A 12,428-nucleotide genomic window follows, 5' to 3' on the forward strand; every position below is an offset into this window, starting at 1 on the left:
TCCAACAGAGATAAAGTTATTTTCTAATGCAGGTATTAACCACTGCCCGAAAAGCAACTGTGCAGGGACGAATGTATCGTGCAGCATTCTGCAAAAAGCACATGCAAGTATGTGCGAAACGAATACACAAAAAGCAAAATGCATAAAATGTGAATTAATATTTATGGATTATAAGATGAATCTTGGAGATTGCGTTTCATTTTTTTCTTTTACGACTGCATAAAAAATGTTTCAGCCTCAGAAAGGGAAATCCTCTCTCATAGCTCTAAGCAACAATGCTGTCTGTAAAGTAAATAATCCGCCTGCTTACGAAACATATTCTTCTGTTACATATCTCCGAAATCACTTGATCTTATCTCTCGCTTACTCTTTTTTTCTTTTCCCTCGCTGCGGTGTGAAAGTACGGCCTTAAAATTAACGCCGCAATATGTTGTGCTGTATCAAGAAACACGATCTATATCTCAGCATTTTAAATTCTCCTCAAAAGCTTCATAAATGCCACAAATCTGATGCATTTTAAGCTTTAAAATGTTTTGACCAAACACCTCAATATAGATGCTGCAGTTACATTGCAGGGTTTCGACTGCTGTTACTACCAAAATATAAGCACAAGGAGATTTTTTGATAATTGATCATCAGTAATGTGGGCACAGAGACAAGGTGCGCAGAGGTAAGTCCAACAGCCTGGTAGGTTCAGAAAATGACTTAATTTTACTCTAATGCAGCCGTTAAAAACAGGAAAAGACGACACCTGTGCCACATCACCATATCTAAAATATCTAAGATGATATCTGGATTCACATCACCGTGACGATATAATTTCAATATCGTGCCCAGTCGGAAGTGGGAAAGTGCTGAAAAAATATTTATAAAACGCATGAGAGGTAGATACTGTATCAGGAAAGAGTCGGTGTTCACGCTCTTCAAAAAAAAAAAGGAAAAGAAAATGTTATGTATTTGAATGAAGGATGGAGTGTACTCCTCTTTTTTCCCCACAGACAGTGGAATAAGGAAATATTTGCTACTTAGAGAAACAAGGAAACACACACACACACACACACACACACACACACAGGAACGAGAAAATGAAAAGAGACACACACACGCCTCACAGCAGAAACAAGATAAATTCCCTGGCAAGCGTTCAAAACACTCATGTAAGAGCACATAAACACACACAGCCTGCACCAGAAACGCAAAAAAAAAAAAACATGAACACACAAATACACACACACACACACACACAAGTGCACACACACCCACCTACACAACTGCCACCGTGTAACCCCTAATCACAACCCCAGAGCTTGGACATCAAATGAAGCAAGTTTAAAAAAAAAATAAAAAAAAAAAAATCATCAGGAGTAATTAACGCATTTTCATATGCAAATGTGATTAATGCAAAACTACAAAGTCATTATGCAAATCGACTTTTCCTTGAGCCTCTGTACAAATATTCGCAGCTCAAATCAGGGATCAGTCTCGCCATCTTTCTTTTTTTATCTCTTACCCTTCTCCCTCTCCCTCTATCTCTCCCTCTGCCTCTCTTCCCCGAGTCGAGATAATGCGTAAGTAGCATGTGAAGTTATTTCTAACTCACACAGTGTGTGTGTTTTCATGCGATGGGCCGGGGCTATGGCATTACGCCGCCTGCCTACTGATTACTGGCTGCTTGGCACTGGAGCGAGACAGGGAAGCCGGCGTACAGGGGAAGGTATGAATATGCAAAAGGCTGATTGCTTTTCATGATTAAAGCCTATTTAATATGGAAATGAGAGCAAGCCAGGTGATTAAAGGAGCATTGGGTGGTGGGGCAAAAAGAAAAAAAAAAAAAAAAAGAGAGAGATTGGGGGGGAGAAACGGAGAGACGGAGAGAAGAGAGACACCTTCAAATCCACACCGCTGGTGAGGTGTGGAGACTGGAATGTCACAGTTGTTTAGTAACAGCAGTGAACGGTGCAGATTGGACCTCGTCGGGTGCAAAGGTCAGTCTCACTTTAGAGACGTTTTGTAGGTTACGCCGCAGGTTTTTCATCCTGAAACCACCGTGAGTCATTTTGGGTCCTTGTCGCAGGTTGGCTCGAGAACCAAGAAAAACGGATTTTATCGCGTTAAAAAAGCTTCCCCGTGCACTTTAACACACTTTCACACCCGCAGAAAAATGTTGAAGGTGTAGGTGTGACGGTTCTAAAGTGGCGAGCAGCTCATTTAGGCTCTTTGATCATGAATCCAGTGCTACTTTGGGTTGAGTCGAGGCGGGCGGTATCGGTATCGCATCGAGCTCCAGTGAAAACGAAAGAAAAACCAATTCTCTTATAAAAAAAAAATCTTCTCCTAATATAGCGATGTGGCCGCAAACAAAAAAAAAAAGTGACAGCAGGGAGATCAGAGCTGGACGCAGAGAAAGAGAAAGAGATGTTTGAGGACGTCGCTCACACAATCTCATGAAATATTTACCGTGTGATCTCTACACACAGTGTTTGTGAGCGAGCGAGGAAGAAACAGACAGACGGACGGAGAGAGAGAGAGCTTGTCATGATGTGACTCTGCCCTTATGTACTAGATGTCTTTAAGTGCTCCGAGGGGGCCCGGCAGCCGTCCTGGGAGGGGTTCAAAGCAGGGCCAGGGCCGTCTTAGCATGGTAACGCTCCCCTAGCGACAACCTCTCGCTTTGCCTGGTGACACGCATCATTCCTCACCGACGCTGCACGCACATGTACACATGCACAAATTCACACACGCGTATTAACATACCCTGACAGAGCCCACACGCACACACGCAGAGTGCATGCATCAGCACGAGAAACTCAAGGAAAATAAAATAGGGCACGGGAAGGGCCATTTTTCATCTACACCACACGTGTGTGTGCGCGTGTGTGTGTGTGTGTGTGTGTGTGATTGCACCTTTTGGGGTTGAATCTGCTAGCCTTGCAGCATGTTTGCAGGTTAAGCAAGCAGGCTGACAGACAAAGAGGCCAGACAGGATGTTATAAAACATCAACCGTGTGAGAAAAAAAAAACATAAAAAAACACACACAATCCAGGGGAGGAGAGGGTTAAGAGTTATGCACGCGGCACAGGTATGTCATGCACGCGGCACATGTACATTTCCGCGCAATACGTGTGTGCAGGCTCGCTACACTTTCCCCGTTTTTGTTTTTTTTTTCTTCGTCACCTGTGCTGCAAATATTTGAACTGCAAAGTTCTCGGCACGAGCGAAAAATGTGATGATACTTCCTCCTGTGTGTGTGTCTGTGTGTGTGTGTGTGTGAGTGTGAGTATGTGTGTGCTGCTAACACATTGGACTTAATTAGACCTAATAATGTAATCTAATTTGGTTGAAACTTGAGACTGCCTTGAGTGGCAATCTAATGTGTTGAACAAAGCTCTCCTCCTCTCTTTCATTTGGGAGCTTCGAGTGCTTTCATGTCCTGTTCTCTTAGTGATAAGACCGCCTGTCTGTCTGCGCGGCGGCTAACCGACTGCCGCTCGCTCTAACAGGCTGACTCACTCACTCACTCGCTGCATAAATGTTTTCCCTCTGACCACCTAACAGACAAACTGCCATGTATAAAAATCCAGGCTGTTTTTTTTTTTTTTCAAAGCAGCTTCAAAATGAGTTCATGTTTTTTTTTTGTTTTTTTACAGCGGCTTCTAGGTGGCTTTAATGCTCGTTAAAATTTCCAGCGTACAAGCGAAATAAAAAAAGACAATTAGCAGAAAAGTCACATTATCTGAATGAAATGTAACAACACTGACGGGCTGTCACAACTCCTTTTAATTAAACGAGGGGATAAATTATCACCTTCATCCTGGGTTGTTTTTTTTTTAATTTAAAGAAAAAGAATTTCTGCCCTTTTTTTTATTATTATTACGTTTTTTATGAGCTGTGACATCTTAAAAAAAACAAAAAAAAAAAACGGTGCTGTCACACGTTTTGTTTGTGATTCAATAAAAAGTTTTCCCCCCTCACTGTCTGCGAAAAAAAAAGATGGCGACCACACACAGCTGCTGGCCACACACACACAGAAAACGCTGAACTCTGCAGCGATGACAAAAGTTGTCACCGCCAGATTTTGGTTCCGAAATGAATAAAACGTGCAAAATCTATAAACCAGACAAAGGACTTTTCATAAAAATGCTGTGGAATAGTCGACAGACTGGCCTGATCTTAAAGAACCCCGCCGTAAAAAAGAATGTTAGAGTCTTTACCGACACACTAGTTCGGTCTCTACAATTTGGATTTTGGAATCGTGCACCTGCTGTCAGAACCACAACCTGCTGCCACGACTTCTACGCAAAATCTGCATTCACCCGTTTTACACCAGTTCTCACTCGTGTTTGAATATTTTATGAAGCATGATAACCCTAAACCATTTATGGATGTGTGGTGGCAGTTGTGTCACAAATATAATTACAACTCTGTTACTTCCCTTACAATGTGTGAATCTTACAGTCGGTCATGTTTGCTGTCTTGTGGGGGGTTTATTTTTTTGAGGACTGCTCCTTTTTTAAAGACTTTTTTTTTTTTTCTTTTTTAAGACTCCTGATATTCGCTAAGACTTCGTGTACAGGCAGGGATTGTAAAAGTTTAAGTCTCTTCCATAACGTTCCAGTTTAAGACACTGCGGTGACCAGCTTCTGTGTTAAACGTGTAATCTTTTAAATGTAGTTCTGAATGGTAACTTCCACAATAAAGCCGTCTCCCTCCTCTAAGTCTACTGGTGTCTGTGTAATCCTGGATAGCCTTCCCAGCTCTCGGGTGTGATGGTGACTGTCTCCTCTGATAACTTTGAACTGGTTTCCCTGCAGCGCTGGCAGTCTACAGGCCTCGCCCCCCCCCCCCCCCCCCCTCCCACCACAACCCCCACCCATCACCATATGCACCCCACCACCACCACCACCACCCATAGCCAGATGAACGGCCTTGCCTCTTTATTAATCCCCTTCTCCTCACCACGCACACAGATGAATTTTAATCAGCTTTCTTAACCTCTTTTTTTCGTATGCTGCAGGATTTCTTCACAAACGTGATGTGCACTCACACACACACACACACACACACACACACACACACACACACACACTAGGGGCGGCTCCTCTATCACCTTCTTCTTCTTCGCCTTTCACAATTGGTTTCAGCTGAAGAAGTCCTTCAGGCCTGCCAGTGTGTGTGTGTGTGTGTTTGTTTGGGTGTGTGTGATTTTTGTGTGTGCGGGCGCGTGCGTGTGATGTTTTACTTTTACGGAGCAGAATAGACGTACAGTGCAGCTCTCACTCACTCTAATGAAATCATCCCAGACTACATTAATCCCTCCTGAAGGCCACTGTCAAAATAACAAGCAGCTGGGATTCTTTAAAGAGAGCTATCTGTCTTGGACAGGTGAGGGATGTGTGCGAGTGTGTTTCGTGTGTGTGCATCCTTTATTTTTTGTGTGTGTGTGTGTGTGTGACTACACTGACAAGAGAGTTCCCTGCTTATTGGTTCTTCTTGCATCCTAATCTAAATGTTCTCCGTACCTCCTCTCTCCTGTTTCGGGCAGATCCCCTTGGCCGGCGTCAGCCTCATCAGAGCATCGTCCTCCCCGCCGGGGGTCACCTGGATGCCCACCTCCACCGGAATGGACCCTCTACCCAGCTCCAGCGACCTGGCCCTGGGAGAGATAGTGATGCCCGTGATCCCGCCAGCCTCCCCGGGTTTGGAGAAGGACCCCGGTCTGCTCCCGGGGCCCCGGCACAGGCGTCGCTTGTGCTCGATGAAAACCAGGATATCGCCCAGCGGGAAGTTGGTCTGGCACTGACCACAGGTCAGCAGGTCATGCTCCCCGGGTCCCACCCTCCGCGGGCTGGGTGTGGATGGCTCCGGGGACGGAGATCCCGCCCTCGAATCATGATTGGACTCTGCTGTGGGGGAAAAAAAAGGGAGAATATGAGGATGAGGAATGTAAATTAGTTGTGTTTCTGTTAAGGACGAGCAAAAATAAAACACACAGCGAGGTTTAGTTATTCCTGATCACATTACCTGATGAAAGCCAGCTCTCCCTCCCACATGAGATGATCATTACAATCACACTTGTGTCACTTTTATGGCATAAAACAACCTATGATGCTCCTTCGCCTAGACAAACACCTGCACAGCTTATCCGTGAGAGATCTGCGTGGGTGGGACCCGGCACATATATATGTGTTTGTGCTTCTATTTGTGTGTGTTAGTGTGTGTATGTGTGTGTGTGTGTGTGTGTGTGTGGCCAGGAAGCTATTCATCTCACAGTGCAGGCTGGGTTTCCGGTGGAGGGCCTTTCGCTGCACTGAGCTGTCATAGCTAGACGGCTGCCTTCACCACATGGGAGCCCCAGCTTGTGCAGAACAAAGTGTAGCGTAGCGGAGGCCACATCCAGCAGCATGCGCGCGTGTGTGTTCGTGTTTGTTTGTATCACAGAAGAAGACATGGAAAAGAAAAATGAGAAGGAGAAAAAAAACAACAAGATGTGTAAGCGCGTGTGTGTGTGTGTGTGTGTGTGTGCATGAATGGAGGAGCACACAGGTGAGTTCGAGCACTGTATTCTCCACAGACAGAAAATCTATAAAGCCAAACCCGGGGTCCTGTTAGGAGAGTAAATCTCATTCTTCACAGATCTGACACGGTCATTAATAACCATTACACATTCTCCCCCCCCCTCCTCCCCCTCCTCGTCCCCCATGGCGTTAGACTGACTCCCTCAGCTTAGCGTAAATCCCTCATGGACAACCTCCATTTTATTTTAACACTACCCTGATGTACCAGTATGAAGACGTGTCCTCTTCTGAAAAAAAAAAAAAAAAAAAAAAGCCCAGAGGAAACCTGAAGCTCCAGAGACTCTAGGGGCGTCTGAGTGAGCGGGTACCCAGGGAGAGGTGTTGATGCCTGGGAGAGGAGCGTAGCAGCGCCTGCCCGTCTCTGCTGCTGCTGCTCCAACACCCGCCCTCCATCCCTCCCGCCCCTCCCTCTCTCTTTCTTTTTTTTGCCTCTCTTCTCTCTCTTTCTCCAAACATGACACCCTAATAATTGCAAAGATTAGACAAAGAGGGTGTGTGCCGGGTTTGTGTGCGCCTGTGTCTCGGTGTGTAGTTATCAGAGCAGAGATCCTAAACTCTCTTATCACCCATCTCAAACTGTCAGGGAGGCGGCGGCGCTCCTCTAAATTCCCAGTCATAACCGTTAAACTCGGGCTCAGAGTTCCGATCTGACTGCTGCACACATTTCCACCCAATTTTTTTATTATTTCAACCATTTCTTTGCAACTTACGAATCACGCCGCCCCCCCCCAAAAACCCACCACCCTTCCTCACCAACCCCCCCATCCTCCACCCACGCTCACACACACACACACACATGTTCCAGTCCACTCACTTCGCCTCGGAGTGATGATCCGATGCCAAATATCTTTTCTCTAAATGGAGATGGGTTCCTGGATGCCTGCCAAATAATTTCCATCTCATAATCTTTGGCGGCAAAGAAGGAACACAAACACATATTTACCTACAGTTCACAGCTTGTGACCATAATTCACACGAAGCGGCGTTCCGGAGCGTTCACACGAGCCACGTTAAAAAAACCGCGTGCATGCATGCGTGCGTGCATATGTGCAACGCATACGAGCAGCACCGTGCAGCGGATCCACCGCGAAACAATACGGCGCTCTCGCGTCTGACGTCGAAAAAAAAACGAGACAGGTGGCATGAGACGCAGATCCTGTGTTTTCGTGTGTGCGAACACATGACGCACACCTGGGCATTTTGATTTGACTTTCTCCCTGCAAAGCGAGTAGAGTAAGGCCTGTTTGTTAACCTATGGTTGAGTAACAAGGCCTCGGGGTCAGAAGGCTGTAAATTAAGGAGGCGTTGGCACTGACACCGCACCACTCAAATATCAGTCGGACATCTTTCTTTTTTTTTTTTTTTCTTTTTTTCCAAACCGCACCCCTCTCGCTCGTCTATCCCGAGGCTCACCTGTGTGAGAAAAAAAAAAAAAAAAAACGCAGGTGCAAGAAGCAACTGAACATGGAATGCTCACCGGTTACAAAAAAAAGAAAAAGAAAGAAAGACAGAAAGAAAAGGGTGGACACACAGACACACGTGAAATGAAAACACACACACACGCGAAAGAACAACACTCTAATGTAGCCTCTCGCGGTGACAGACGGTGTCTAATTCCTCTGAATGTGAGAGGAACATGCTCGATAGGTGAGGGAGCACAGCAGACGCACTGTCAAACATGCCATCGTCGAAGAAGGCGCGATGATAGCAATGAAACCCGGCTGTCTAACACGATACCACACATATTTTTATTCCGTACTCTTGGTCTCTCTCTCTCTCTCTCTTTCTGTCTTTCTCCCTGACACACACACACACACACACACACACACATGGAGTTACATTCGCCCAATGACAGTCCTGCTACTCTGCCTTATCAAGTGTGAGTTAAGTCAGGCAGCCTTAGAGCACCCCCTATCAGCTTGACGAGGAGAGAGTCAGTCAGTCACTCTGCTGCTGCTGCTGCTGCTGCTGCACACTGCCACTGCACAATGTGTACCAGATGGGAGACACAGCTGAAGACAATGGACCTCTTTCACCAATATTTCCATTTGTGTCAAAAAAAAAAAAGGGGGGGGGGAAATATAAATCAAATGTCGGGACGAAAAAGTGCTAAATGAAGTTATTTTTCACAGTCAGATTTGGGACGTGGTTCGTGTTTCAGGTAAAACAAGCGGAGAGGTTCCTCTCGTGTCCTTTGACATTAACCGCCACTATAAATCACCCCAATCTGTAATTATCGCCGGCGTCCTTATTTGCTCTTACAAATCCGATGACTCCCTTTTGTTGTCCTCACTGCCGCCTGAGGTGAAGGTGAGCGCGTGAAGAAGAAGAAGAAGTGAATTTACAGCCACGGTTCGACAAGTTCTGCTCAGCCCCGGGAGGTCGACGACAAGCTGATCGAACGCCATTTTTCAGGTTAAGCAGAAAGCGTTAAACTATTTTTTTTTTCCGTTGACGCCGGAGTCCTGACCTTACACAACGTCTTTTTAATACCAGCTGCACACTCTGTTCCGCTGGTAAAGGCAGATTAAGGCCAGGGGCACTTGTATGACAGCCGACCATACTGTATGGGTTCAGACCTGTCTCCCTTTCTTTGTTTTCCCCCTCCGTTTGCTGTGCTGAGAGCACACACACACACACACACACACACACACACACACACACACACACACACACACACATACGAGTAAACCCCACAGGGAAAGTCGGGTAAGATTCACGCTGTCATTGAAAATAAATGACACCAGCAACGTTGCAGATGGTTGCAATCAAAAATTCAAACAACAAGCGGCCTCGCTTAGCCCATCCCGCTTTTCTCGGCTCCGATTGCCAAGGAGAGCTGCAACAGTGTGTGTTGTGTAAGGCCAGGCCTGTGTGTTTCATTATCTTATCACCATTTAATCCGTAGCAGTCGCATTTCTTATCATAAATCTTAGATTATCAGGCTGAGAGTGAGCAAAATACGGCTCTGCAGCTGACTGTGACTTGTCACCAAATTGCTATAAATGACTTGCGAGCCATGAGGCATGACATTTGGAGATATAAATCAAAATTTGCCAAACACTTTTAAGGGATATAATAATAATAATAATAAAGGAGCTTTATGGCGTCGCAAAAATGGATTAAACGTGTTCGATATTATTGAAATATAGAACAGAAAATCCGAGAGCAAACTGCGACGCCTCGCAGTAAATCATAAATCGCTCACCAATCATCTCCTGTGAGATTATCATCCGGTTACCACAATGTGTGTGAATATTTACTGTGGTGTTGCAGTGCGTACTGTGGGTTTCTCCCCCCAGCGTTTGACAGCCATATGGTGCAAATGAAGACGAAAACATTAACTGTTTCACAAGTAGCATGCCAATTCTGAGAGTAAACAGTTTTCATGAGGCGTTTCCACGGCTGGGTCGAGCAAAACGATTCTCTGTGCTAATCCTGATGGAAGATTGCACAAAAATACCAGCCTGTGAAACGAGAGAGGCCTCTGACACACCGGTGGTTCCGCGTTAACGTGTGAGTAATTGATAGAGATATTCCTGTGATGGGTTTCTTTGTCGGGTTGGATGTGACTCTGAGCCGATGACACAAAAAAAAAAAAAAAAAAAAAAGCCTGGCGGGGATGTTTGTCTTAATAAAACAAAGGAGGAACTGCGAACTGAAGGTCAAATTAAACTTCCAGCCTCCTGCTACATGTGCTGGTGTGTGAACATGCTCAGTGTGTTGGGCATGCTGACTTTGACTTGTGCATTGTACACATTCATCGCAGTCCTCCTGACGTCTGGCCTCACAAGTACATTTCCAGAACGCAGTCTTCCGCAAATCAGCCTGTCCATAAGTATGCTGATATTCAGGTTCTCTGCACTTCCAGGTACAGTATGACCTGTGAGCCCATGACTGCAGGGCACCAGGCTGACTGGAGTTACACTAAATAACGCCCCCCCCCTGATGATCTGACTCATGGATGTGGACAAACTTCATATTCTTACTTGTGCAAGGCGTTACCTCCCGACCGGCCCTGACAGCTCGTTGCCGGGTCGTACAAAGAAACCACCGAGCGCACATCTCCCATTATATGTTGACACAATCAAATTTTCAGTTTGGTTTTCCCAGCAGCTCCTCCAGCCCCGAGGAGTGTTCCTGGTCCGCTCCAGACCCACACCCAGCTTAAGGAAACAGCCCACAGCGACACGCAGCCTCCAGACACTGACTGACAGGTACATTAAAGAGCCTCCCCATCCATCAGGGCTGCTGCAGATGTGTCGTCGTTATGAAGACGTCCTGTACGTATGGCAAACGCGGGCTCAGGCGCTTCGTGCGAACACGACACGCGATGTTCTCGCAGGGGGGACGGAGCGATCAGACGGAGGGATTCATTTCTATTTCTTACGCCGTCTGACCTCCTGGGTGACGTCACAGAGAGAGGGCGAACAAAACAAAAATACCTGCAGGTCCAGTTCTTCCCTTAAGTCTGCACTCGCGCCTCTCAGGTCACTGCCACCGCTCGAGGCCACAGCTCAGGAGACGGTGTGTGTGTGTGTGTGTATCATGTGAGAGAACAGGTAGGACCAGATTCAGGCCCAGGTGGATCATCCCTCCTGCACACGCTCTGACCTCTGCACAGTCGAGCCCAACGTCAAACACACGTCAGGATCCCAAACTCAAGCTGCTGTTTGACACTGAAGGCAGCTGAGCGGTGATTAAAAATGATCTCTAAAGGAAGCACGTTAAAAAAACAAAAAAAGAAAAAACCTCCAGGTGAGCACGTTTCACTCTGGAGGACGTCTGAACGCAGCTTCAACCCCCGAGACGAGGAAATTAAGAGATTTATAAAAGCGAATCCGTGACGACTAATTACGAGTCCAATCATGCAAGAATCTACATTCTGCAGCACCGGTTCAGTTCTGGAGAATGTGCTGAGAGAACAGCAGGTGCTGGGAGGTTCTGTGTGACTAAAAGATGTCAAGAAATAAAAAAAAAAAAGTAAAGAAAAGAAAAGAAAAGGTGACCCATGGCTGGAAGGAGGGGAGGCAAATATTCTACACTTAAGTCCACATTTGTTCCAGTTCCACAAATTTGCAAAACGTTGCGATTATTGGTTGTTCAGTCCTGCAGGTGAGTGTTAAACACACACACACACACACACACACACACACACACACACACACACACACACACACACACACACACGCCTGAGGTGAAACTGTAGCTCCGGTGGATCTTTTTTTTTTTTTTTTTTTTTTTTTTTTTTGCACAGACGAAAGCGTGTTGTGGGGCGATCAAGTCGGTCTCCACAGTTTAATTAACTGGCAGGGATTGACAGCAGAGAGAAGAATAAACTGTGGGGATCAATAATCAGCCTGGATCAATATTTGTCATTTGCCTATAAAAAAAAAAAAATTATTAAAACAGAAAAATAAGATGTGCTGAGGAGGAGCCACACTTTTCTCAAATTAGACAACAACAGAAAAAACACAAACATTTGGATGTCAGATTGTTCTCTGCGTCTGGAATTACCGTAATTATTTCAACTGAGGACTCAAAAGTCAGTGACAGAAGAGAGAGAGAGAGGGGGGGGGAGAGAGAGGGGGGAGAGAGGGGGAGACTGAATGGGATAAATGATTAGTCTAAATGCTGGATGTGTCGGGTGGGACGGAATGCGCCGAACCCTTTTTTTTTTTTTTTTTTTTTCAACACAAAACAGATTGGCCAAAGATTACATCACGAACTTCTGCAATGAATTAGCCAGATTAAGGCCTGTATGAAATTGGATTTAGGCAAAGCAGAGCGCTGGGAGATGAAGGTTAGATTGATCTAATTGATTTGAAATTGGATTAGGCGACTTTTTAATC

The 12,428-nt window shown here is 45.8% G+C and overlaps 1 protein-coding gene across 2 annotated transcripts in view; it reads right to left on the bottom strand.

Annotated features, from left to right (window-relative positions):
* bcl11bb (BCL11 transcription factor B b) overlaps positions 1-12,428 on the bottom strand; it is a 32,733-nt gene that overhangs the window by 18,217 nt on the left and 2,088 nt on the right. The window contains exon 2 of one of the 2 annotated variants that reach the window (XM_030405453.1): positions 5,521-5,901. In XM_030405453.1, coding sequence (XP_030261313.1) covers positions 5,521-5,901 — 381 coding nt within the window. Of the gene's footprint in view, positions 1-5,520; positions 5,905-12,428 lie in introns of both variants that reach the window. The other variant, XM_030405452.1, reaches the window with a different exon arrangement.

This window comes from Sparus aurata, chromosome 22 (genome assembly GCF_900880675.1).
Source record: "Sparus aurata chromosome 22, fSpaAur1.1, whole genome shotgun sequence".
NCBI lineage: Eukaryota > Metazoa > Chordata > Actinopteri > Spariformes > Sparidae > Sparus > Sparus aurata.